This window comes from Canis lupus, chromosome 25 (genome assembly GCF_011100685.1).
Source record: "Canis lupus familiaris isolate Mischka breed German Shepherd chromosome 25, alternate assembly UU_Cfam_GSD_1.0, whole genome shotgun sequence".
Lineage (NCBI taxonomy): Eukaryota > Metazoa > Chordata > Mammalia > Carnivora > Canidae > Canis > Canis lupus.
Genome location: NC_049246.1, coordinates 51,160,609 through 51,186,730, shown reverse-complemented (window position 1 = coordinate 51,186,730; position 26,122 = coordinate 51,160,609). Strand labels below are relative to the sequence as shown.

The 26,122-nt window shown below is 51.8% G+C and overlaps 1 protein-coding gene across 6 annotated transcripts in view; it reads right to left on the bottom strand.

The window, feature by feature from the left end:
* The window catches only part of SNED1 (sushi, nidogen and EGF like domains 1), an 81,187-nt gene that overhangs the window by 10,445 nt on the left and 44,620 nt on the right, over nt 1-26,122 (bottom strand). For 3 of the 6 annotated variants that reach the window (XR_005378935.1, XM_038574421.1, XM_038574419.1), the window contains exons 17-26: nt 16,987-17,100; nt 16,549-16,662; nt 15,493-15,606; nt 14,695-14,991; nt 13,153-13,336; nt 11,036-11,148; nt 10,053-10,334; nt 9,117-9,261; nt 8,956-9,038; nt 7,456-7,569 (exon numbers count right to left, since the gene is read on the bottom strand). Coding sequence is in view for 4 of the 6 variants with exons in the window: in XM_038574421.1 (XP_038430349.1) it covers nt 7,456-7,569; nt 8,956-9,038; nt 9,117-9,261; nt 10,053-10,334; nt 11,036-11,148; nt 13,153-13,336; nt 14,695-14,991; nt 15,493-15,606; nt 16,549-16,662; nt 16,987-17,100 (1,560 nt within the window). In the remaining 2 variants the exon portion in view is untranslated. Of the gene's footprint in view, nt 1-973; nt 1,871-7,455; nt 7,570-8,955; nt 9,039-9,116; nt 9,262-10,052; nt 10,335-11,035; nt 11,149-13,152; nt 13,337-14,694; nt 14,992-15,492; nt 15,607-16,548; nt 16,663-16,986; nt 17,101-26,122 lie in introns of those variants that run through there. The other 3 variants (XM_038574422.1, XR_005378936.1, XM_038574423.1) reach the window with 3 other exon arrangements.

The following is a 26,122-nucleotide window of genomic DNA, read 5'->3' as shown; positions in this document are numbered from 1 at the left end:
GGAGCCCCCTCCTCGTCCCCAGTGCCTGTCCCACGTCCCCAGCCCCAGGCAGCCCTGTGCAGGACTCTGTGCTGGGGTCTGAGCCTGCGTCCTCACCGCGCTGCTGGCCACAAGAGGCAGGCCTGGCCTTCTCCCTTGGGGCTCACTCTGGCCTGTTTTCCCCTTAGCTTTGTCAAGCTATCTGTCGTTTTCGTATTTAACTTAAAAAACTGAGAAACACAAAAGAGTGAGATTTGTACACACCCACCATTTCCAGGACCAGAAGGCCCATCCCCTCCACGTCATCCCACGCCTCCTTCTTGAAACCTCCTCACGGATGGGTGCTCTCAGACCCTACGCCCCTCTGTCCCCTTCCTGGGCCTTTGGGGGTTCCCTCTGTTGGCTGGTTCTCCTCTATCCGCTCCATTCTCCCCCCACTCTCCCCTGACTGTACCCCGGGACTTGCCTTGTCTTTCCGTCTTTCCTGATGTGCTAAAGGTGAGTTGTCAGCTTTTAAAGAAATGTGTATTGTGAAAAATTTCAGACCTACAAAGTGTAGAGTATGGGGGTCCCATGTCCTGTCACTCTGCCTCACTGAGTATTGACATTTTGCCAATCTCCTTTAATTCATTCCCATTTCTCCGCGCCCTGTTCTCTCTTGTTCCAGAATTTCAAAGCAGGTCACAGAAATCGTTTGACCTGTAAATACAGCTGGTGTCTGATACGTACAGACTATAAACTTTTACACAAGCACAATGCTATTATTTCAAAGTCAGTGGTAGCTCCTTGGTGCCATAAGAAATTGCAATCCTTGTCCAGGTTTCCCCGGTCATCTTAAAAACATCACTTCCAGTTGGTCTGATCTAATCGGGATTCATAAGGACACAGTGCCTTGGTTTGAAACGTCTCTCTTTTAATCTATAAATTTTATCTTCTTCCCCTCTGCATTTATTTTTTTCCCCTTCTGCATTTATTAAATAAACCAGGTCATTTGTCCTGTAGAATCCCTGCCTGCATTTTATTTATTACTTTGTTGTGGCATTAACTCATCCCCCATCCCCACATTTCTGTACCGGCATTGTACCAGCATTTTCTGTGGATAGAGAGAGGGATTTCATAGGATTTGGGCTCAAGCAGTGTTTGTAGGACTGCTTCACCCTTCAGCCACTCCGGGAGGCATGTGAGGTCTCCACTGACGTGAGGGCTGCTCAGCGGTTTCGGTGTTGGCAAATTAATCCAGGAGAAATTTCTGATCGGCTCTGCTCCTGGCGTGAGCGGCCAGGTGATCTTGAGTCTGGACCCCAGATCCATCGTCTCACAAGGGCCGCACCTCACCTCGCCTGTCACTCCTCCACCTCCAGCCAGAAGGTCCTCAGTGAAGACCTGTTTTCCCCCCTTGCCCACCCCCTGGTCACCTTGAATTACAGTCCACCCAGGCAAGGCCAGACAAGTGTTTCCTTCCTGCCCTCTGTACACTTGCAAAGGAAGCGTTGGTCCCGGGCCAGCTCTAAAGGGACCAGCACGTTGTTCTCTCAGCTTCATCATAAACTCATAGATTCTTACGTATTTGGTGGATGGTGTGTGTGTGTCAGTCTGCTCCTGTCATTAGTCTTTTCCACGCTCCAGTTATCCAACTTCAGCCTGTGACAGCCTTTCAGGTTGCCCCCTGCGCCCTTTAGACACAATCTCAGTTGTTTTTGAAAGCTTGCTTGTTTTACACGTACATCCTGGGCACATTTTGTCCATATTCTGCTTCAGTCTTGGAATCAGCCACTTGTCAACGACCCCTGGTTCGTTTTATTGGGCATTTAGAACCCACAATCTGGGTGGCCAGGGTGCTCACTGCTCCTGGGGTCAGTGCTTGAGGCCTTTTCAGTAGACACACCAGGAACTTGGATTAAAAAATAAAAATAAACAAATTGTGAGTCTCTATCAACAGTTAAGGGAAACACAGGGGTGGGTTTTAATTCCTTGATTTTTAGAAAAATTTTAATTTTTAAAAGATTTCATTTATTTGAGAGAGAGAGAGAATGAGCACAGGGGGTGGGTAGAGGGGGACAGAGAAAGAAGCAGACCCAGGATCCTGAGGATCATGACCTGAGCCAAAGTCAGATGCTCAACTGACTGAGCCACCGAGGCGCCCCTTCCTGGATTTTATATTGTATCTCTTTACACTGAGAACCTTGGTGCCATTGATATAATTAGTTTCATTATCCTACAATGTACATATAACAGTTCTAAAAAAAATAATAGTATTACTACTGACATTAAGAGCTTTGAGTGCAGCTTTAAATTTCTTGCAATTCTTGTAATAAGAATTCTTCTTTTCAGAATATATCCCTCTGGGAATGAATAGTTGGAAGGCAATTTTAAAAGATGACTTGAAATACCTTTTTCCTATGTAGTTACACCATCAACATGATAAACGTATTTCAGTTTGTTTTCAGTTTTTAGGTTTTGCTTTTTATGTAGGTCATGAAAAAATGTTTTTTCTTGATTCTAAAATCAAAACTGTGGAGATACATTCAGAGAAGTCTAGCATCCACCTCCATCCTTTTACTTCCTTGTTCTCATTCTTTCCTTTCTCAGTTAACCTTTTTATTAGTTTTATTTCTTTTTAAATATAAGAAAATAGGTATATTCATATTTCCCTTCCCCATGTTACTACACAAAAGAGGTACCTTAAACACTATTCTGCACATTCCATTTTAAAAACCGCTTTATTGAGATATGACTTATATACTATATAATTCACCAATTTTAGGTTCTTAGCATATTCAAAGATATGTGTATCCATCACAGTAGTCAATTTTAGAACGTTTTTATCATTTTGGAAACTCCATGCCCTTTAGCTGTCACCCCTCCCCCCATACCTCCACTCCCACCCCCAGTGCCAAGCAACCACTGACTTACTTTCTGTCACTGTAGACTTTCTGGACTTTCATATGAATGTAGTCCTTTGTGCTAGCTTCTTTTACTTAGTATGATGTTTTCAAGGATTATCTCGTGTTGTAGCATGTGTCAGTACATCATATGATTGGATTATGTTCCATTGTGTGGATAGATCACATTTAAAAAAAGGTTTTATTTATTTGAGAGCGAGAGAGAGAGAGAGAGCGAGAGCGAGCGAGCACAAGCAGGGTGAGGGGCAAAGGGAAAACAGACTCGCCACTGAGCACAGAGACTGAAGTGGGGCTCCATCCCAGGACTCCAGGATCACGACCTGAGCCAAAGGCAGATGTTTCACTGACTGAGCCACCCAGGCACCCTAGACCACATTTTGTTTATCCATTCAACAGTTTGTGGATACTTTGGTTGTTTCCATCTTTTGGCAACGGCGTATACTGTTATTACGAACATTCATGTACAAGGCCCTCTGTGGGCATCTGTTTTCATTTCTCTTGGGTACATGCCTAGGAGTGGGATTTTCTGGGTTATAGGATAACTCTGTGTTTCACTCTTTGAGGAGCTACCAGCCGTTTTTAACCCCAAAGCACCTGTACCACTCTGCATTCCCACCAGCAGTGTTTGAGGTTCCAGCTTCTCCACATCCTCACCGTGCAAGGATGCTCGTTGCATCTTTTCATTCCAGCCATCCTCGTGGCTGTGAAGTGGCATCTCATTATGGTTTTCATAAGCATTTCCCTGAAGACTGATGATGTCAAACACCCTTTTCATGGACTTGTTGGCCATTTGTGTAGCATCCTTCGAGAAATAAGTATTCAGATTTTTTGCCTGTTTCTTTTTTTTTCTTTGCCTATTTCTTAATTTGGTTCTCTTTCTTTTATTCAGTTATATGAGTTCCTTATATATTTTAGATACAAATGCCTTTCAGGTATATGATTTGCAAATATTTTTCTCATTCTGTGGGTTGCCTTCTCACTCCTTAATGGCATTTATTTATTTATTTATTTATTTATTTATTTATTTAATGGCATCCTTTGAAGCACAAAAAGCTTCACATTTTGAGGAAGTCTATTCTGTCTTTTTTTCTCATTTGTTGCTCATGGTTTTGGTGTCATATCTAAAATCTTTTGCCAATCCAAGGTCATGAAGACTTACTCCTGTTTTTTTTCTAAGAGTTTTATAGTTTTAGTTCTTAGATTTAGGTATTTGATCTATTTTGAGTTAATTTTGTATATGGTGTGAGGTAGGGGTCTGACTTCATCCTTTTGCATGTGGTTATCCAGTGTTCCCAGCACCATTTGTTAAAGACTGTTCTTTCTCCATTGAATGGTCTTGGCCCCTTGTTGAAATCAGTTGACCAGAGATGTGTGGGTTTATTTCTTGACTCTCAGTTCTATTTGATCATAAGTCTTTCCTTGTGCCAGTATTTCACTGACCTGATTACTGCTGCTTTGTAGTAAGTTTTGAAAATGCAGTGTCAAATAGGACATGAGATCTACACACTATAAACAATTGTCCAGAGATATTTTAGGACAACCTTACAGAACATGGCAGTGTGCAGGGGTATTTAGGACCTGTGAGCCCATGCCAGCAGTCCTCACTCTTTGTACCTGGGACAGTAGGCTGCAGAGCCTGACTAATAATTCATTCCATTCTTGGGCACCTGAAGCCTTACGCCTGCAGTTTGTGCAGCAGTGGGGTTTTTACCAGGGCACTGCCTACTGAATCCTGAGCTTATCGTGATACACATACACATTAAATAAAGATAGAGAAATGGCTGTTGTGAACAGGATGGGGAACAGAAATATGGCTGCAGTCTGGGGTGGTGGCAGTGGGTGCTCCTATGTGACAGTAAGTTGCAGAGTAAAGAAGTTTAAGTTCTGCCCTTGCCTGCTACCGCCCAGAGATAGAAACTGCCTGCTTCTCTCTCTGGTGTCCAGGGGATAAAACCAGGAGAGTTCCAAAGCCCTGCTGGCATGAGAATTTGAAGAAAACAGGAAGATTAGACTAGCCTCAGCGTCCACTCCAGATCCCCATGGTGGCAGGTTACAATCTTAGGGACCCTCCTCTTCTCCATGAGCTTCCCCTTGGAGCTCAAATGTGTGGCCCTAACCCGGAGAGATGCTTGATGAGGAAATGCCAATCAAGAGTGTTAATTGTGCTCTGTGGGTATCTAGGGCTCTCTGGGGATCCTACTTTCCATGAAAAAGAAGAGTGTAACAGCTTCCAGGGAAAATGAGCAGACACACTACAAGGAGACAAGAACAAGACTGACACCCACTGTCAGCAGTACTGCTCAGAAGAGGACAGGGCACTAATGTTTGAAGAGCTGAAGGTAGAGGACCTTTGAGCCACTCAGTTTACCCTTCAAGTGTGAGTGCTATACTAAGAGTATTTCCAGGCAGATGGGGCCTCAGAAATTTGGCCAGGTAAAGTACCAACAAGAACTCTGATGGGATAAGCTGATTATAAACTTTTCTAGAAATGTACAGGACCAAGGGCAGGTGGGCACTGCGGGACAGCGAGCCTTACCAAAGATAGGGCCGCTGAAATCCCTAGTGTTGGCTCCACGGAGTCCAAACATTGCAACAGAGCAGTGGACCCAGAGTCCACTTTGAATGAATGAACGAAAAGTGCTTGACCGTATCAGTATTCAAGAGATGGAAGTCCAGATCCCAAGGGGTGCACTTCACACCCATGCTGCTGGCACGACCTGGAACCCCAGCAAGGTAGGTTCTGGAGAGACTGGGTTCACCACGTGTCTTGATCGCAGATGGAAGGAGTGTAAACTGATGTCCTCACTTAGAAAACAACTTAGTGTTCTCTTGTGATTCGGGCTTCCACACATCCCAAGCCCCAGCGTTTGTACTCTCGCACATGTGCCAGAAGACGTGTGTAAGAACAGCATAGTGGCGCTTGCTGATAACAGCCAGACACAGGCGCTGTGTGAGCGGAGTGGACGAGGCCATGGTGAAGTCACCCACAGGCCAGATGCTCAGTGGGGAGAGTGAGCTGCGGCCACTCAACAGCACTGACCAGCCTCACTGCAGACGCGGGGTGAGCACACAAGTCGGGGCGGCTGTGCACAGCAGGTCAGTCAGCTTACAACAAAAAACCTGCAGCTGCTCAGACCCACGTGGATATGCGCTGAGATCCCTCCCCACCGCCCACCCTGCAGCAGAGCGAAGGGACTGTGAGTACAGAATCCAGGCTCCAGGCTAACTGGGGGGACCACAGCAAGATACAGGTTACGGGCTGGGTTCCAGATCTAAGGCCATCCTCGCAGCAGAAGCTAACTTACTAAATAGAAGGGGCTTGTCATGCACCCGTTACAGATGTAACAGGAACAAAAAACCATGATTCACTTTGTGCACCCAGGGGACCATTAATGATTTTTTTCCCTCTTTATCACCTAAAATCACTTCTGCCCTACCCCGGCCAGCCTGCATACCTCAGGGTAGCAAACACTGCAGACTGCAGTGACATCTGGGGCCAGTCTGGTGCCACCTTGACTCTTTCCTTCAGAAGGGAGCCAGGGCAGGTAATCACATCCACTAGTTCCTGAGCTTAGGAAATGAAACGTCTGATACTGGAAAGGGCTAACGTAACACGGAGCCTCTGAGGAAATGGGTGCTTTTCTCACTGAGGAAGCAACAGCAACATGTGTGTCCTCACTCTGAACCCCACCTTCACTAGCAGAATCACTGCCTGGCTACATCCGACTCAGTGCTCCCCAGAGCTGGCGGCAGCCCTGGGCCTCACCCCTGGACGGGAGCCTGCTCAACTGGGGCCGTAGTCGGGCCACCATGTCACCATGTGCCAACAGGCCCTCTGGCGTAGGCATTCGTGCAGGTGTCCTTGGGCAGCCTGGGGCAGGTCTGCAGGTGAGATGTGCCCTCGGGGGCATCCTGGGCACTTGGCTTACCCTTCGCGAGTCCCTGCCTTCCTTGGGGTCTGACTGGCGGGTGAGCACAGTCTGAACCCCTGGGTCCCTGGGGAGGGACAGAGCCCCGGGGGTCAGAATGAGGAGGGAAGGCAGGGCCAGGGCCTGAGCGGTGTAAGGAACACGTGCCTGCTGGGGCTGCCCAGGGGGCAATGCCCTGTAAGAACGTCCTGCAGGAGCGCCCCGCACCCTGCAGGGCCGGGCCTCACCAGACAGGCCCATGCCCTGTGTCATCAGCAAGGCCTTGCTGGGTGGGCCTGCCCGGCGATACTCCATCTGGAGCACGCTCAGCGGCGCCGCTCCATGACTGCCACATCCTGCTGGACGTGCTCCTCTGTGGAGAGGCAGGGGGTGACCCAGCTCTATGTGGAGGGAAGGAGGGGCCATCTCCACAATGGAGGCCCAGTCCCTCCCGGGCAGACCTGGGTAGTTTGGATGGGTGGGCTCCCCAGGCTGGTTCCCCGTGGCTCACCCCAGCCTGTCCAGGGTGGCGCACCTGGCTGTCCCTCGGGCAGCTCTATACCTCCCACGTCTTCATGACGGGTGCCTTCCCCTACCTGCTGGCCCTTCAGGCTCCCCCTGCCCCCCGGGTGCTTAGCTCTGAAAGTCCGCTCCTGCTGACTTACTTGCCACGTCCTTGTCGCTGCCATGTTCGGGCAGCTGGAGGGCCAGGCTGACCTGCTCAGGCACCTGCTTGGGGGCCTCCTCCGTGTTCTCAAGCTGCACCACAGCCGTGGGTTCTAGGAGAAATCAGAACGGCCCAGCGTGCTGACCCCACAGCCTGCTGCCTCGGGCCCAGGATTGTTCTTGGGCCACCTTCTCGAGCTGCGTCTCTCCCTGGGGGTATAGGGATTGTCATGCCGAGGGCTCGGTGTGGTGAGACCATGGTGCCCACTCACCTGCTGGCCGTCCCCACCCCGGGGGCACCGAGTCCCACGGGCCCAGCGCTGCTTCCAGTGGGACAGCTTTTCTCCAGGTAGGGACCAGCCCTGACCCTCCGCTGAACCTGAGCTGCTTTGGTGAAGGTCACCAGGGGCTGGGCTGAATGTCCTATCTGAGCCAGTGGCCCTGTCCCTCTGGGTGGCTGATGCTGGATTGTCCTTAGGGCCAAATTCCACTGTCCACTCTCCCACCCCCCACCCCTGCTTCCCAGGGGCTGTGTCACCGCCTCTCCCTGCATCTCCCCTCAGGCAGACCTTGCACTTGGCCAACCCTATATGCAAATCAGCTTCACTGCGGTGTCTCTGCCTGTGTGCCTGGGCTTCTACATCCGCTCCTGTGGCTTTAGGAGGGTGTCTGGTCACAGCCCAGCTTCCCAGACACCTGCCTGCTCCCCGTGTCCAGTGAGCCCCTCTGTTGCTCCTCTGTGGGTCTCTCGAACTGCAACGTCCCCACCCGCTCATCATCGACCCTTTACTTGCCTGGCCTGGGAATGCTGGTGTTGGTTGAAAAATCTCACTACGCTGGTGATTAAGGTCTGTTCCAGGGAATCATGAGAACAGGACCTGGTTTACAGGTGAGGACGAGGCCCAGGCTGCCCTGCCTCGGGTCCCGAGAGCCTTCAGGGCGGGGGCAGCCAGTGGGCATGTAGCTCCTGGCCTGCTGGGCCACAGTCTTGGGGGAGACGTGCCTGCAGACAGATTCCTGGCCTACCCCTCCTTGCTACACCACGCTGCCCTGCTGGTCTGTCACAGGTGGTCCCCTTAGTCCAGGCCGAGCAGGATCTGAACCCGGGATCTCTTACTGTGACAGGAGGAGGTGTGGTCCTGGCTCCCTCTGGGTGGGGTCCTGCGCTTCTAGAAGCCCCCGGGCGAGGCTGGTGGTGCTGGTCCAAGGACCTCGCGTCCAGCAGCAGGGACTTAGGTGGTGCCGTGCTCTCCCGCTCCCTGCTCCCTAATCTGCACTGGGCCTCCTCGGACCTCCTTCTGACCCCGCACCCCAGAGCAGCCCGTGCTTCACCCCATTCCGCTGTGTGGGGAAGGCGCGTGAGCCCGTGAAGGTGTGAGGGCCTTGAGCTGCGCCGCGTCCCTGGTGGGGGCGGTGGGAGGGGCCTCGTCCCTCATTGCACTGGGGACGGGGGCAGAAGACGGGGCAGCGAGGCCCCTGGGGCTGGCCGGGGCACTCACGCGATCTCACGGTGACCGATTTGCCAGGCGAGCCCCCAAACTTGGCACTCACTCGCCCTCTGCCGTCCACCAGCTCCGAGAACCTGCCGAGGGAGTCAGCACGGGTCACCGGGCGAGCGGGGGCCCGGACGGCGCGCTCCGGGGGATGGCCCAGGCCGCACCTGGGGGCCGGGGTCTGGGTTTCAGGCGCGTCGCGGTCACTGAGCAGGCGCAGCTCCGGCAGGCGCGCGGGCGGCGGTCTGTTCCGGAGCACCCGGGGATGCAGCCCCTCCCTGTGCCAGCGTCTGTCGGCGCCGTCCCTCGCGGCTGCAGGGGGTGGGAGGAGCGGCTGGCTGCCCGAGGCTGCGCCCGCCCGGTCCCTGGGACGGAGCCCTGCAGGCGGTGAGCGCAGCCCCAAGGCCCACGGCAGGCCCCGCTCCCTGCCCACCCCCTGCAGGCACGGCCTGGACCCGACAGGGCCTCGGAGAGGCTCCCAGGCCCCCGTGCCCGGGCGTCCCCGGCCCTAACTGTGCCTCCTGCGAGGGCCCGTGTGTCTGCCCTCGGGGGCCCTGTTCTGCCCCAGCCGCTGTCCACCTCCCTGCTCGCTCTTTTCACTTGTCACCCTCCCTGCAGCATCCGTGCCGGGGGAGCACCGTCTTCCACAGCACCTCGTCTGCAGGGTCGTGCGGGCCTCCCGCGCACTGGGGAGCAGACCACGTCCTCGGGGTGGCCCGGGGCTCCGCGCTCCTGAGCTGTTGGTCCCTGCCTCTCCCAGGCCTCCCCTCCCGGCCATCCTGGGCCTCTGAGACTGCACTGAGCCTGCACTGAGGCAACACTAACCGGCCGTGAGTCCTTCTTTCCCACCGATTTCCACACCCCACATTCTCCTGTGTTAGCACAGTCCTGCTTTGAGGCTGTCTGATGTCCCTGGGACAGTGTCGCCTGTGCCGGGTGCGGGTCCACACCCCAAGGAGGGCAGCCCAGGCTGCTGTCCTCCTGGGGGCCCGCAGTGAGCACCCGGGGATGGGCCGCCCTCACGGCCCCGACAGTCCTGGCCAGACCCCAGGCCTGGCCACGTGGCCGTCCCCTCCCCGCGGTCCCTGCAGCACTGTACGTACAGGTGATGATGTAGAGGTGGGCAGGGTCGCTGTGCAGCTGGTCGCCCTCTGCGCTCTGCACGGCGGTCACCGACAGCTGGTACCGCCGTCCTGGCATCAGGTCCCGCACTGTGTAGGATGTCAGCCTCCCGTTGGGGACATAGCGGCTCTTGGTGCTCTGGCTGGTGGTCACGTTGATGACGTACGCCTCCAGCAAGGTGTTTGGAGTGGGGGTGTCCCAGACCACATGGGCAGAGGTGGCTGTGACTCTGGCAGCCGTCAGGTTTGCTGGTGGCAGGGGCCCTGATAGGCACGGAGCGGGGGAGGGAGGTGAAAGGGGCCAGAGGGGTCTTGTGCTACCACCAGGTTTAAAGATCTGTTGAAGTCTCATGTGAAGCCCAGTTTGGTCATTATGGACAACCCTATAGTCCTAGAGGATGGCGTGGAGGGGCATGGCAGCGGCTTGGGGGCAGCAGCACATCCTCTGGCCCACAGGCACCCCAGAATGCTGCCTGGGAGCGCCCAGGGACCCCTGCCTGCGCAGTCTGTCAGCGGGGTCACCTTTGGATTCCCTAAGCCTGGCCCTGTGCACCCTGCCCCGGGACAGAGAGGGAATGGCCAGGGTCCTAGCACCGGGCGTGAGGGCCAGGACTTGAGCCTGCCCTTGCCCCCCACCCCCCGGGGCTGTCCGCAGTTGTGTGTGTGGACAGCACGCGCTCTGGGCCACTGTGCGTTGGGCTGGGAGGGGTGGTGAGGGCCAGGTCTCCTCCCCACGAGATACCATGAGGATCAGAGGGTGGACAGTGTGGGCAGTTGCCCACGTCCCCCTGGCCTCTGGCTTCTGAGCCGTGACGTCTGGGTGCTGTGTGAACACCCAAGCAGGGGGCTTCCTGGGCAGCCTGCTCCCCCTGCCGCCCGAGGGGGAGACACTTGGTAGGAGTGGGGCGGGGGGAGGTGAGAGCTCCCACAGGTCCCACGACCCGAGCTCACGCCGTTGTACTCACGGGTCCACACGTGCAGCGGGGCCGAGGCCAGGCTCTCGGTGGGAGGCTCGTGTCCCCCAAGCCCGCTGAGGGCAATCGCCCGGATGGCGTATCTCCTTCCTGGCAGCAGGGCCCTGCGGGACGGAGGCCACTGTGACTCCTTCCACGCAGGCGGGACATGGTGTGAGGCCCTGAGGGGGCCTCGCTGGCCTCCAGAAGGACCGGGGCTGGGGCTCCTCAGGGGCGAGCTCCTCCCTGGCCTGTCTAGCACAGGGCAAGCGGCAAGGACGGCCCACACCGGCCTGGGACGGCTCTGGTGCAGGGGCTGCTCCTCAGGCAGGAGAGCCCAGAGGAGGGCACTGGAAGTCACAGGGCAGAAGGGGGTCCACCCGCAGGCCCCCCCGCCCCGGCTGGCCCCCGGGAGGGCTCCCAGCACCCTCAGGGGTCAGAGGGCCCCGTCGCTGCCATCGCCCAAGCAGCGTGGTTCAGGCTGAGCACCCGAGTCTCCAGCGGGCAGAGGGACCCTGTGCACCGACCCCGGCGGGTACCCTGGGCGTCGCGGCTCCACAGACTCCCCCGCACCGTGGCCTGTGTGAGCCCACGGGGAGGGCCCGGGAGCTCCCCCCTGCTCCCTGCTCCCCCCTCCCCTGGGCTGCACCAACCCCAGGAGGGGCACGGCCTCTACGGAGTCTGGGGGGCCCTCAAGGTCCCCGAGCTGGGTGGGCCCGGGGACCCTGCCTCCATCACCAAGTGCCCACCTAGGGCCTCAGGTGTTTTGTCACACTGCTCTTTGGCAGTAGGCAGGATGCTGACCAAGAAAGATCCCAGCAGGGGTGCCTGCCTGGGGGGCTCAGTGGTTGAGCGTCCACCTTGGGCTCAGGTCACGATCCTGGGGTCCTGGGATCGAGTCCTGTGCTGGGCTGCCCGCTCAGGGACAGCCTGCTTCTCCCTCTGCCTCTGTCTCTCCCTCTGCCGCTCCCCCCGCTTGGGCTCTCTGGCTCTCTCTGTGTCAAATAAATAAAACCTTAAAAAAAAAAAAGAAAAAGGGATCTCTGGGTGGCTCAGCGGTTTAGCGCCTGCCTTTGGCCCAGGGCGTGATCCTGGAGTCCCAGAATCAAGTCCCACATCGGGCTCCTGGCATGGAGCCTGCTTCTCCCTTCTCCTGTGTCTCTGCCTCCCTCTCTCTCTCTCTCTCTATGTCTACCATAAATAAATAAATAAATAAATAAATAAATAAATAAATAAATAAATAAATCTATCTTAAAAAAAAAAAAAAAAAAGAAGTCACAGCAACCCTTAAAAGACAAAGCAAAGTCTCGCTTCCACCCAACAGGCATGCAAAACATGGTCTGGAAACATGCGGCTGTGGGGCGGCTCCAGTGCGGGGGGTGGAGGCCCTGCCCCTGCGGTACCAGCCTGGCAGACGCCTCCCCGACGCTGCGGCCTGTGCTGCTCTGGGCAGGACGTGGCCGGCCTCTCCCCCCACCCCCCGCCGCACCCCGTCTGCTGTCAGAGGCACCGGTGACCCCTCAGCTGGAGCTGCTTGTCTGCAGGCACCGGGCCCCCCACGGTGCTCCTCCTCGTCCCCCGTCTGCCAGCACCAACCCGAGTGGGTGGAGGCCGTGGAGGCCGAGCCTCCCCTGGAGGCCGTTCCAGCGTGGACTTCCATCCTCAGCCCCACCAATGACAGGTGGTCGTGTGAGTTGTATGTCCCTTGTAGTTTTGTTTGTATTTGATTTGTAATACTCAAGCGTAAGATGTTTTATGCCTCATTTAAGGTTTTGACATACGATTTAAACGACATAGATCTTTAAGGGGAGTGTAGGGGTGCCCGTGTCTCCCTTTCATAGGGGCCCCTGTGTGGCTCACCGGTGGCTTGGTCTGCCTGTCTGTGCAGGAGCCGCGACCCCCCTGCTTTGTGAGGGCCCTTTCCAACACCTGTCTGCAGCCCTGTGACAGGGCGGGATGGGCCTGGGCCCGGGCAGGGCGCTCTGCTTGTCAGGGCGGGGCAGGTGCTCGGGCAGCTGCACCCCTGCTTCCCCAGGCAGGCTGGGCGGGCGGGAGTGGCAGGGGTGGGGCACAGGGTGAGGGAAGCCCCGGAGCCCCGAGGGAAGGGAAGGCCAGCCCTGTGCTCCTACCCGAACGTGAACTTGTCCACACTCTTGTCCAGGTCGGTGGACTGGTCCTCCTGGGCCTCAGGGTGCCGGATGGACAGGCGGACGCTGCTGACGGTAGCGTGACGGATCCTGTGCAGAGCCCACCGCACTGAGATGGCGCTGGCTGTCACATTGGTGACCTCGAGGCCCTCAACAGGGCGGGGTCCTGGGGGGCAACGGGCCCCTCAGCTGATGCTGGCACCTCCTCATCTCCAGGGGAGGGCAGGGGCTTGAGACGAGGAGACAGGGCTCAGGAAGGGTGCTGGGGGGTCTCCGAGAGGGGGGCCCTAGCGAGGCACCGGCCCACCTGGGCTTGCTGGCGGCAGCCTCCAGCCGCAGCAGACTACTCAATGGGACGGACTCCTGCCGGGGATGAGGGGTGCCGCGGGCTCCCCAGAGGCCTGCGGTCCCTGTTTGGCCAGGCAGTGGGGCCAGGCCCTTGGGACACACATGGGCCCTGGGACCTCCTCCTTTCCCCTGGCTGTTTTGGGTGCGTTGACAGTGAACACGTGGGCGACGCTGGGGCCTACGGAGGACAGAGGCTGGGACAGTCCTGGGCTACATGGGGAAGGGTCTGGGTAGGCCACGGGAGCCGGGAGGGGAGCCCGGGCCGTAGGGCGGCGGTCCGCCTCCCACCCTGGTTTCCTGGGGAGACCACGCTCTGACGGCGGAGGGGGAGGGACGCCACTTCTTCCTAAAGCCAAGCTCAGGCGGAGCGCAGTGTGTCCCACGGGCCTGCTCAGCTCGTCCTGCTGGCCCAGGGGCATTCTCAGGGCCTCTTGGCCGTCCTTCCCCACCACACACCTGTCCTGAGCTTCTTACCTCCCCTCTCACTGGGCGCTCAGGGTCCCTGGGTCAGCGTCTGGCTCTGGCCAGCAGGCGACACTAGGCGCCATCCTTCCTCCCCCACTGAGCTCCTCTCCGTGCCTCCCTCCTTACGCAGCCTGAGTCCCCGCTGGTGGGTCAGCTGACTGGCTGCACGGTGCCCCGTGGCTGGCCCTGCCTGCCTGCTCTGACCTGTGCCCGCAGCCGGTGTGGCGGGAGCGGGACCCCGTGTGCTGGCCACACTCTGACCCCCGACTGGCTGCCCTCCCGGGCCCTCAGTGCTGCCCCGGGGACCACTGCCCCGTCCGTGTGCCTTCCTCCAGCCTCCAGCACCCCTGTCACAGTCTCCCAGGGTCCCTGGCCTCTGCCCACCACTGGCTTCTCCCTCTGGAGGACCGGGCCCTCCCCCGTAGGTCCCAGAGCAGACAAGCCCGTGAAGGCCCCAGGGGCTCCCTAGGACCATGCGTCCACCTCCTGTGCAGCAGCACCGCCAGGACCCCGTCCCCCCACCCCTCAGAGTCGTTGCCTTCCCCTCAGCGTGTTGAGGTGACCCCTGGGCCCCTTGCCTGTCCCTTCAGCAGCGCCCGACGTGGGCCGGCCCTTGCAGGTGCCTCCCAGGGAGCTCGCTCCACCCCCCACCTCACTCCTGAGCCGCGGTGCCTCTCCAGGAGGCAGCAGCACACCCAGGTGGGCACTCACGTGTGCGGGTGAGCAGCAGCACCGGCCTGCTGATGTCGTTCTTGTTGTTGGCATTGCGTTTGACCGAGAACACGGAGATGTTGTAGGCTCTGCCGGCCGCCAGGGCCCGCAGCTGGTGCGAGGAGCGGCTCCGGTCCACAAAGTCTGTGCGGCGGTAGGCACCGTCCGAGGAAGTATAGGTGACCGCGTAGCCGTCCAGCATCTGCCTGGCGGCCTGGCCTTCAGGTGGACGCCAGGAGATGGAGACCCCACTCTCTTCCACTCGCTCCACCTTGAGGGCCGTTGGTGGGAAGAGCTCTTCAGGGTTTCAGTCGAGAACAAGGGAAGGGGGTGGTCAGCTGTCAGCCGTGGAAGCCTGGCCCACGTCAGATGTCTCACCTGGTGGTTCTCGGGCCTGCAGCCCCGGGGCAGAGGGGAGCAACTGCTGGTGGGGAGCCTGCTCCTGTTGCCCACAAAGCACCTCTTCACTTGGTCTCTGGCCAGAGCCTCCTGGGGGGTCTCAGGTGTGTGGGGACAGGTGACCGCCTTTACCGTCCTGGGGGGTCTCAGGTGTGTGGGGACAGGTGACCGCCTTTACCGTCCTGGGGGTGGGGTGTCTCAAGTGTGTGCACACAGGTAACTATGCTTCCTGGGGGGCTATATGCCCCTCCCTGCTTCTTAGGGAGAGCCTGGGTAGGCGGCTACCTGGGCGCCCTGCCCTCGGGGGTGGTCAGCACTTCGGCCTGTCCCCTGGGGTTCTGTGCACCCTCGGGGATAAGGGGAGGCCCTGCCCCGACGTTGGCACCTTTGCCACCTCACCTTTGGCGCAGTCCTTGCCCGTGTAGCCCACTTTGCAGGTGCAGCTGTGGGACCCGTTGCTGGCCAAGCAGTAGCCGCGGCCCCCACAGGGGCTGGAGAAGCAGGGGTCACTCACTGGGGAAGAAGAGGGTATTAGTGAACACTGGGCCCAGCGGGACCCTTGCTCTCAGGAGCAACACGCCCTTCCTGTGTGGGTGTGTCTGGGGTGGATGTGGGTGGCACCATCACAGGCAGCGATCTGGGGGTGATGGAGGGGCCGCCCTCTGAGGGGCGATGTGGGGCTTGCCAGAGGCCCACCCCGAGGCTGGGCAGGTGTGCCTTTCTGTGTGAGCCAGGCATCCCACCGCTCCAAGGTAGCCTGGCCGGCGGTGACTCACGGGTGGGGGCAGGATGAGCACAGTGCTGGCCCCTCCTGGGGGGCAGCAGGCAGCCAGGCGGCCAAGGGCACCAGCCTTCCGCAGGCTCCCCTGCATGGGGGCTCTGGCACCGAGGGGACCTGAACTCCCCTGTGGAGCTGCGGGAAGCCCTGGCGAACAGTCACCGCCGCAGCCACTGACCTTGGTCCTCGGGGTGTGCCCGCACCCACCCCGAGCTGCGCAGTGAGACTCCGTGGCTGCACACCGTCCCCACCGTCCCCACCGTGCTCTGCCCTGGCTCCCAGGCCCTGCAGTCCCTGGGCCGAGGCCTCACCCCCAGCGCAGCCTTCACGGCCCCGCAGCGGAGTGCCGCACGCCCAGCCCATGTTGGGGCTAGAACAGGACGTGCCCCCAGGACACCCGTCCTAGGAGGAGGGCTGAGACCAGCAGATGGAAGAGTGGCAGGTCCTGCGAAGGAGGAAGGGGGTGGGGGAGTTCCCAGGTGTAAGGAGAGGGGGCGCCGGGATGGGAGGGGGCTGCAGTGAGCTTGGCTTGGCTTGGCCGGGCGCCCGCCCGCCGCTCCTGGGTGAGGTGAGGCCACTGGAGGGGCGAGTGCGGGCGTGGGCAGCTGGCATCAGGGGACCCAGCAGAAGCCAGGGGCCCCCGGAGCTGGAGCCAGGCTTGCCACCTGCCTCCCTACCTGTCTCGCAGTGGTAGCCGAAGAAGCCCTCCGGGCAGACGCACAGGTAGGCCCCGCCACCGTTCTCGCACCGGCCTCCATGCTGGCAGGGGCTGGAGTGGCACGCATCCACCTCTGGAGAACACCCAGAGAGTCGGCCAGAGCCGCAAGGGGGTGTCTGGGGGAGGGAGGAGAGGACAGCGGGAAGAAGGGAAGGGGATCGAGGAGAGATGCAGGGGGCGGGGCGGGGGTGCCGGGGAAATGCCCCTCCGCCTCTGAGCTCCCCCCACCCCGCTCCCTCCCTCTGGGCGGCTTGTCCAGCTGGGCCAGGGGTGCAGCCTCTTCCCTCTGCGTCTCAGTGGCCCAGGGTCTATGCTTGTTGAAAACAGGTATGTCCAGGGCATCAGGAGCGTGGGTGAGGGCCCAGCCACTCGGGGACCCACCCAAGCACAGCCCTACCTGTCTCGCAGTGGACTCCAGTGAAGCCCGCAGGGCACTGGCACACAAAGGCCCCCGGGAGGTCCCTGCAGGAGCCTCCGTTTCTGCAGGGCTGCGCTTGGCACTCGTCTGTCTCTGCAGAGACAGGGGCACTTGTTCGCCTCTGCAGAGACAGGACAGGAGGCTGCACGGCCCTGCGTGGGCCCTGCGTGGGCCCTGCGTGGGCTCTGCGAGGACCTCTGAGGCCTCCATAGCCCCCGGGATTTCACTTGTGCCCTGAGGCTTCAGCCTGACCCCTACCCTCCCCACCCTCCCCATCGTCTGCCCGACAAAGGCCCCACCTCCAGATCACCCCAGCATTTCACTGCCCAGGTTTCTGGCGGCCTGGCCCTCCCCGGGGCATCATCGCTGTCTCCAGGTGTAGAGCCCTACCCAGGTGAGTGGGGTCACTGGCTTGTCCACCAGCGTGCCCCGCAGGCCTCCCCTCCCTCTGGTGGCTTGGAGCATAGGGCCAGGAGTCCGGGCTGTGACTGCCTCCACCCCAACTTGTCTGCCCCTAGGCAGAGGCTGCAGAAGGCAGGAGGAGGTCAGTGTCTCTGGGGAGGTGGAGCCTGAGATGTCCCTAATCAGGGCAGGCTCAGCACCGCCTGGGGTGGGGTGGGGGCGACTGGAGCTGTGCCCTGCAGTCTTGCCCAGCGCACAGGGGGCTCAGGCACGGCTGGGATAGGCAGTCATCACCTTCCAGTGGGGAGCCCAGATGCGCAGTCACCAGGAGAGACCCCAGGAACACAGCGGAGGCAGGGGCGGGGGCCCAGTGAGCGGCTTCAAGCCAAATAAGATGGACACAAGCTAGGTTTGTTCTGGGGAGCCGGACACAATCCTGCAGCACCCCTCGGAGCTTGGAGTGGCCGAGATAGGGCGGGGCACCCTGGAGAGGAAGCGGTGGGAGGGCCCAGCACCGGGGCTGCTCATCATGACCCTGAGGGCCCCAGAGGCCGAGCAGGACCAACTCCAGGGGTGTCGCAGCCACTGCTCCTACACAGCAACCACCAAGGAAACCAGTGCCTTTCCCCTGGGGTCCGAGCCCTTCATTCTAGAGTATTTGCCACGGGCTCATTTTCCGCTTTAAACTGGGAGTTGTGCTCTGGAATTCAGTACGTTCAATTTAGAAAAGTTTAATTTTAAAGCTTAAAGGTAACTGAGTAAATGAATGGTGGTGAGTAATGACCCCCAGGAGCCAGAATGCTCACTGGCTCATCTGGTCACGGGCACTTTCCCAGCCCCTGTGATGGGGATTTCCGGGGTTATGATCTCTTTGCCTCCTTGGTATTTTGATTGTTATGAATTACCTAAACAATGTATGGTTTTGTTTTTGCTATTTATGAATTTTAGTAATAGGATATTATGATCTATGTCCCCGTCTCTCAAAGTCGTGTTGATGGGGTTTCTCCATGGTGCGTGGGTCTCTGCGGGTCACTGCTATGAACATGACAGTAGTAGAATCCACAGTGTGACTGGACCATCTTCTATCCGTTCTTGGCTTTGGTGGGCATTTGGGTTGGTCTTAGACTTTCTTGTTACTATTTTCAAAAAGACTTCTATTTCCTTTCATAGCTCCTGGTATAAATGGGCACATTTTCTTAGATTTGAACCTAGAAGGGGAATCTCTGGGACACAGTGCATGGTCAACTGGACCAGCAGATTACCAAACCCTTTTCAAAGCATCTGTATCAAGTTACACTCCGGCTAGCAATTTATAAGAAACCCCGTTGATCCCCATTACCACCAGTAGATGGCTTTTTAGACTTCTGCAGTTTTGTCGGCTGAATGTACCTCACTGTTCTTTTGATTTGCATTTCACTGATTACTAATATTTCTCTTTATTTTTGTTGGCTTTATTATCTCCTCTTCTGTGAAAGGCCTACTCATGTGTTTTGCCAATTTTCCTATTGGAGTGATGATTCTTTTCTTATTGATTCATGGAGTTCTTTATACTCAAAACCAGTCACATATATATGAATATATACATATATATGTATATATGACTGGTTATATGAATATATGTATATATATTTTCCTAGTTTGTACCTTATATCCCACTTTCTTCCTTAGGGCTGATGATTTTAAGTTTCTAATTCTTATATAGTCAAATTTGTACATTTCTTTCTTTGATAGTTAGTGATTTTTTTTTTTTTGTGGCTTAAAAAATCTTTCCTTATCTCAAGGCCAAAAAGATACCTATATTTTCCATATAAAATGTTATAGTTTTATTTTTTATTTTTTTTGTTTTTTAATTTTATAGTTTTAGAAAAACATTTAAGTTCTTAATCTGGAACGAATTCTTATGTGTAGTCAAAAGTACAGAACAAGGTAATATTTTTCTGGATGCATAACCATTTTATTCCAGCTGTCGTAAAGACGGTCTCATATGTTCTTTTAGAAGTTTATAGTTTTAGCTTTTACATTTATATGTATGATTTGTTTCACACATATAAACATTTATATTTTTGATTCTATTATACATAATATTGTTCATTTTATTTTATTTTCCAGGTGTTTACTGCTAGACTATGAAAATATTAAGGTTCTATATATTGTCCCTGTCCTGGGACTCACTTAAATTTGCTTAAGTTTTTTTTGTAGAATCTCTTAGGTTTTCCGATGTGCATGACCATGTAATCTTCCTTCCAGTAGATGTGACTTTTGTTTCCTTTTATTGTCTGTGGCCCTGTCTGGGACGTCCAGGACAATGCAGGAAGGAACCAGTGAAATGGACACATTGCCTTATTACCAATTATAGCAGTACGTTACATGAAGTATTTTGTTGGCTGCTGTTTCATGGATACTCTTCATCAGGTTAAAGACCTTCCCTTCTATCTACTCTTAGTTTATTATGAGTTTTAAATAGTAGTTGAATATTTTCAAATGATTTTTTTGCATCTGTTGAAATGATCGTATGGTTTTCTCCTTTATATCCTTATAATTACTGATTTTCAAGTGTTAAACCAACCTGTATTCTTGAGATAAATCCCAGTTGGTCATGATACGTTATCCATTTTATGTAATAATGGGTTTGACTTAGTAATACTTTGTTAGGATTCTTATGTCTATGTTCGTGAGGAATATTAGTCTATAATTTCATTTTTCCTTTCTTTCTTTTTTTAAGTAGGCTCTGCACCCAGTGTGGAGCCCAATGTGGGTTGGACTCCTGACCCTGAGATCAAGACGTGAGCTGAGATCAAGAGTTGGTGCTTAACCACCTGAACCACCCTAATTTCATTAGAAAAAAAATAACATCTCTGTCTTGTTTTGGTATCAAAGCAATACTAGTCTCAAAATGAATCGATAAGCGCTCTTCCTCCTTTATTTTCGGAAGAAGCTTGTATAAGGTTAGTTTCTTTTCTTCAGTGTTTGATAGAATTCATCAGTGAAGTAATCCTGTCTTGCCATTTTCTTTCAGAAGGTTTTTATTTAGAAATTAAAATTCTTTAATAGATATGGGGCTATTCATATTTTCTGTTTTTTCTTCTGTATATTTCTGGTAATTTGTGTCTTGCAAGGTATTTATCCCTTTTCTTTAAGTTGCTAGATACATTGGCCTCAAGTTGTTCATGGTGTCTCTTCCTTGTCCTTTAAATGGTGGCAGGATCCTTAGTGATGTCTTCTCTTTCATTCTGATATGGCTAATTTCTCTTTTTTAAAATTTCTTGTTAGTCTAACTAGAAGTTTATCAATTTTTTTGAACTTTTCAAGGAACCAGCTTTAGCTTTTGGTTTCATTGATTTTCACTGAATATGTCTTTTATAATTACATGTTCTAATTGTTGATATATTAAAATGCAATTTTGTTATAATAACCTGTATCCACTAAACATTACATTTCCTATCATTTTCAGTAATTTGCTTCTAGATTAAAGACAACCATATCAGCTACAAATACTGACCTTCTTATTTCTACTTTCATAGTTTCATGATTTTAATTTCTTTTTCTTACTTTACTGCATTGGCTAGTACTTCCAATGTAATATTGATGAGTTTTAGTGACAGTGGGCATCCTTGTCCCCATTGCTTGTAAGAGAGAGAGAGGTGGGTAGGGTTTAGAGGAAGAGTGAGAGAGAGGGAATCTTAAGTGGGCTTCATGCCCCAGTGTGGAGCCCAACATGGGGCTTGATCTCACAACCCTGAGGTCGTGACCTGATCTAAAATCAAGAATTGGGCTCTTAACCAGCTGAGCCACTCAGGCTCTCCTGCTTGTCCCCAGTTTTAAGAGGAATGTCTTTCTGTTTAGGATAATATTTATTTGAAGTTTGAGTAGAGGGGCACAGTAAAACTGCCTCAGAGGCTGATTTCCTTCCCACTGTTGGTAGCTCAGCATGACTGAGTCAGATCCACAGAAGCACAGGCATTGAATTCCAGATCCTGTTTCTGTATTACAAGGATCAGGAGACTCATTGTTCCACAGCTCTCTTGATGTAGCCTGTACTTTCTCTATAAATGTGTGAAGTGTTATTGCTTGGCTACACAAAGTGTGACTAGTCTGGCGCTGCCTGGCCTAAAGCACACCTCTCTGTGGGATGATGCATCCTTCAGGGATTATGTGGGCTCTGCTGGTTCTCCTTTTTAAATTTTTCCTCCAATAAATCCTATATATTTTATACCACATGGTACTAGATATGTGTATGTGCATGTGTATGTATGTGTGATGTTATTTTTATCCGGTAAGGAAGTACGTTTTCATTCCTTATTTGGTGAGAATTTATTTCACAAAGGGTATAAATTTTGTCAAATGCTTATTCATTTATTGAGATACTTATATGCGTTTTCTCCTTCAATTGGTTAATATAGCAGGTTTTCCTAATATCAAACTATTCTTGCAACAATTTAGCTTGATATTGGTATATATAGTCTTTACAGACCATTGAATTTCTGCATCTATACTCATGTTTAACACATCCGTAATTTTACTTTCTCCAACTGTCCATATCTGGTGTTGGTATCAAGGTTATACCAGCCTCACAGAATAGTTTGGCACATATTCTTTATTTTCTATTCTTTGGAAGAGCCTGTATAATGCTACAATGATCTGTTTCTTGGCAATTGGTAGAATTTACCTGTAACATTGGTCCTGGAGTTTCTTTGTGGGGAAAAGTGCTTTAACTACTGCTTCAATTCCTTTAGACATTTATAGGATTATGTAGACTTTCTAAATTTCCTTGAGTCATTTTTAGTAAGTTATATTTTTCTGCGAGTATTATGTCCATTTCTCCTAAGGTTTCGAATTTACTTGTATAGACTAGTTGATAGTATTCTCATTATCTTTTTAATCTCTGCTATATCTGCTATATCTATGTCACCTTTTTAATTTATAAGGCTTTTTATTTGTGCCCTTTATTTTTCTTGATCAGTTGATATATGTTTGTCGCTTTCCATAGGCTTTTCAAAGAACTAATTTTGGTGTTCTCTGTACTTTTAATGTATGTTTTGTTAATTATGGCTCTTATTTGTGTTGCCTTTTTCTTTCTACTTTCTTTGTATTGGTAGTTTTTCTTTTCCTAGCATCTGAACTCAGACATTTAATTCATTAATTTTTGAATTTTTCCAACTATGCACTTAAAGTTCCCATGAAGCACTGCTTTTGCTATATCACACAAGTTTTTATATGGAAAATAATCATTAACATTCATTTAAAAATTTGTCACTGTTCATATTTCTTCTTTGATCCATAAGCTATTTCAAAGTATCTTTAAAAATAACTAAACATGAAGATTTAAAATTTATCTTCCTGTTAATAACCTTGGTTTTTTCTGTGTGTTCAGAGAATAAATTAGTTTAAATTGTTAGTTGCATTTTTCAAATCTTTTTGTGATTTTTTTTTTTTCTTCTTAACCTGAATTGAGAGGTGGCTCATGTCGGGCTCCCTGCATGGAGCCTGCTTCTCCCTCTGCCTGTGTCTGTGCCTCTCTCTCTCTCTCTCTCTCTATCTCTCATGAGTGAATAAATAAAATCTTTTTTTTTTAATAAAATCTTTTCTTAAAAAAAGAGAGGTGGCTCAGAATTTCCTAGTATAATGGCAAATCTGTTAGTTTCTTCCTGTAGTCTGTTAATTTTTGTTTTATATATATTTACATTTTTGTATTAGATGCTTGAATGTTTATAATGATCTTCTTGGTGAATTGAATCAATTATCATTGAAAGAGACCCTCTCATCCTTAATGATGTGTTCCATCGTACAGTCTGTTTTGGCTGATAATAGTGCAACTAAACCAGCTTTATTTTGATCTGTATTCACCTGATATTTTTTCCATAGTTTTACTTTGTCTTATGTTCTTATCATTTAGGAATATTTCTTTTAAGAGAGGATAGCTTGTTTTTTTTTAAAGACTTATTTATTTATTTTAAGGAGAGGGAGGGAGCGGGGCAGAGGGATTTGGAGAGATAGAATCTCAAGCAGACTCCCCCATGAGTGTGAAGCCTGATGTGGGGCTTACTCTCACAACCCTGAGATCACAACCAGAGCCAAAACCAAGAGTTGGATGCTTAACCAACTGAGCCACCCAGGTGTCCCTAGCTTGTTTTGTTTTGTAATAAATCTGGCAATCTGTCTTTTACTTGGAGAATTTAGCTCATTTATATTTGTCTGCATTTTTCTATCATAATCTTAACTGCCACATTTTTTTTCTGTGGTTTTTTTCTCTCCTTTTAGAGAGTTACAAACTTTCCTACAATATTTAATAATTCTCCCTTCTCTTATTGCTTATGGAATATTCTAGGTTTTTAAAAAAGATTTTATTTATTCATGAGAGACACAGAGAAAGAGGCAGAGACACAGGCAGAGGGAGAAGCAGGCTCCATGCAGGGAGCCCAATGCGGGACTCGATCCTGGAAATCCAGGATCATGCCCTGAGCCGAAGGCAGACGCTCAACCACTGAGCTACCCGGGAACCCCAGGAATGTTCTAGTTTTATGTTACTATTCAAATATTATCTCCAAAAAAAGATCATTTTTTGATAAATCTCTGAAGCTGTGTTTGCAAAAGTGTATTTTTTATTAGGTCTCACATTTGAATAATTGGACTGGTTAAAAATTTTTAGGTCTTAAGTTTATTTACTTCAATATTTATCTGGCTTGGTATTTACTGAGCTTCTTGGATTTGTGGGTTGATTTATTTCTTCATTTTTAGAAAATAATCATTATCTCTTCAAATGTTTCTTTTGCCTATTGTGCCCTCTCTTTCTGGGACTCCAATTATGTGCTTGTTTGTTTGATATTTTCCACAGATTTCTTTTGCTCCATTGTTTTAAAAAATTCATTCATAAATAATTTGTCATCCATTTCTTCTTTCTGATCTTTGAGTAATTTTGTTGAGTTGTCCTTGAGTTCTGTGACATTTTCTTCTGTTGTATCCCATTTTATTGACAAGCCTATCCAATTTACTCTTCATTTTAGATGTCGTTTTTCTATTTTGTTATTTTAAAAAATCTTCTTTCCTCTGCTCAAATTTTCTATTCTCTCATTCATTTTGCTTCTCTTTAACATATATATAATGGCTATTTTAAAGTCCTTATCAGCTAATCCAAACAGGCGGGTCATCTGTAGGTCTGTTTCTATTGACTGTTTCTTCTTGAGATTATATGTTATAATTTCTTGCTCCTTGGGACACACTGTATACAAGAACAGAGACCAAAGTAGAACATACCTACCCCTCGGATGGGCATGCTCTACTCTGTGTCAAGCAACTAACCTGAGCAGCTGTTCTCTGATATCATCTGGAGGTGAGCTGGGCTGGGCCTGGTGTGCAGTGCTCATTAATGCTAATTCGTGATTGGTTTTAGATGCTTGATGGTTGGAACAGACCTCTCCCCTGGGCGGACTGGGGAATCTCAGCCTTGTGAGGATATGAAATCTCTTTGCTTTCCAGTCCAGCCCCTGGCTTCCCCTGCACTTAGTAAAAATCCTGTGGGGGAGAATTGGTGGGTGCTGAGCTCTTGCTCCACACTCCAGCCCATCACGCTTGCTCACATAATCATCAAAAGCTTAGCTGGATTTCTGGAGGTACTCAAAGTGCTCTGTCCACAGTGGATTTGCTCCTGGGTTGACAGCAGCCATCGGTTTTTCTCGCCTAGGAAGGGCACACTCAGCAATCTGATAGGTTAAATGATATGATTTTCCTTGATGTTACGGTGAAAGTGATGGTGTTCTGTGACTGTCTGCATTCTCACTGAATGGGTCTCCTCAGTATTTAACATCTGTCATTTCACTACCTTACATCTGATGTCCCTGTTGAGAAGTCTGGTGCCAATGGGATTCTTTTTCCTTTGAAGATTCTTGTTCCTTTTTTCCCTAGACAGTTTAAGAATTTCTTTGTTTGTCTCCGATAGCCTTAAATTTTGCTATAATGTGCTAATGTTCCTCTTTTCTCGTTTGATGTTCTGGGACCCTTTCAGCCTATGGTGCTTTATCTGTCCTGGGAACTGAGCTCCACAGTGCCTCAGACATTTCATTCTGTTTTTATTTTTCTCTCATCTCGGACTCCTGTTACCCCAGTGTTGGCATTCCTACTTCTGTCCTGCACTGTGCCTACGTTTCATTCACACACACCTCTCTGCTTCTTTGTGGGAAGATTCTTCAAACTGGTCTTTAGCTCATTAACTTAGCCTTCACCTATATCCATTTATAAATTGTGTCTGTTATTTTAACTGTTCTAGTTTTTCAGTCCTCTTTTCCTCTCTCTTCTGTTAAAAATGATTTACTGACCCTGTTTTTTTATGACCAGTGCCATGTTTCCTTCCATCTATCTGTCATGCTTATTTATATGCTCACCCTCCTTCTATACTTCCGTTCCCAATAGTATATATTGTTTGGATGTTATTATTACTATCCTTGGAGAGGGGTGGGCTTGGGTAGATTGGAGGGCACGAAAGACACTGGGGCTGGGCAGCCCCCACCTGTCTTCCAGAATCAGAATTCCTCACCTGTGTAGGGCCGCACAGCTTGGGCTTTGCTGGGTATGGGACAGAGCAGCATTATGTGCCCCACCCATTTCTGGGTGCTTTCAGGGTCCCTGAGCTACTTGGTTTAAAAATCCTTGTTTTGTGAAAAATGTGTTAACATCACACAGATTTTCCGGTGAACAGACTTATGGATGCTTAGGCTTCTTG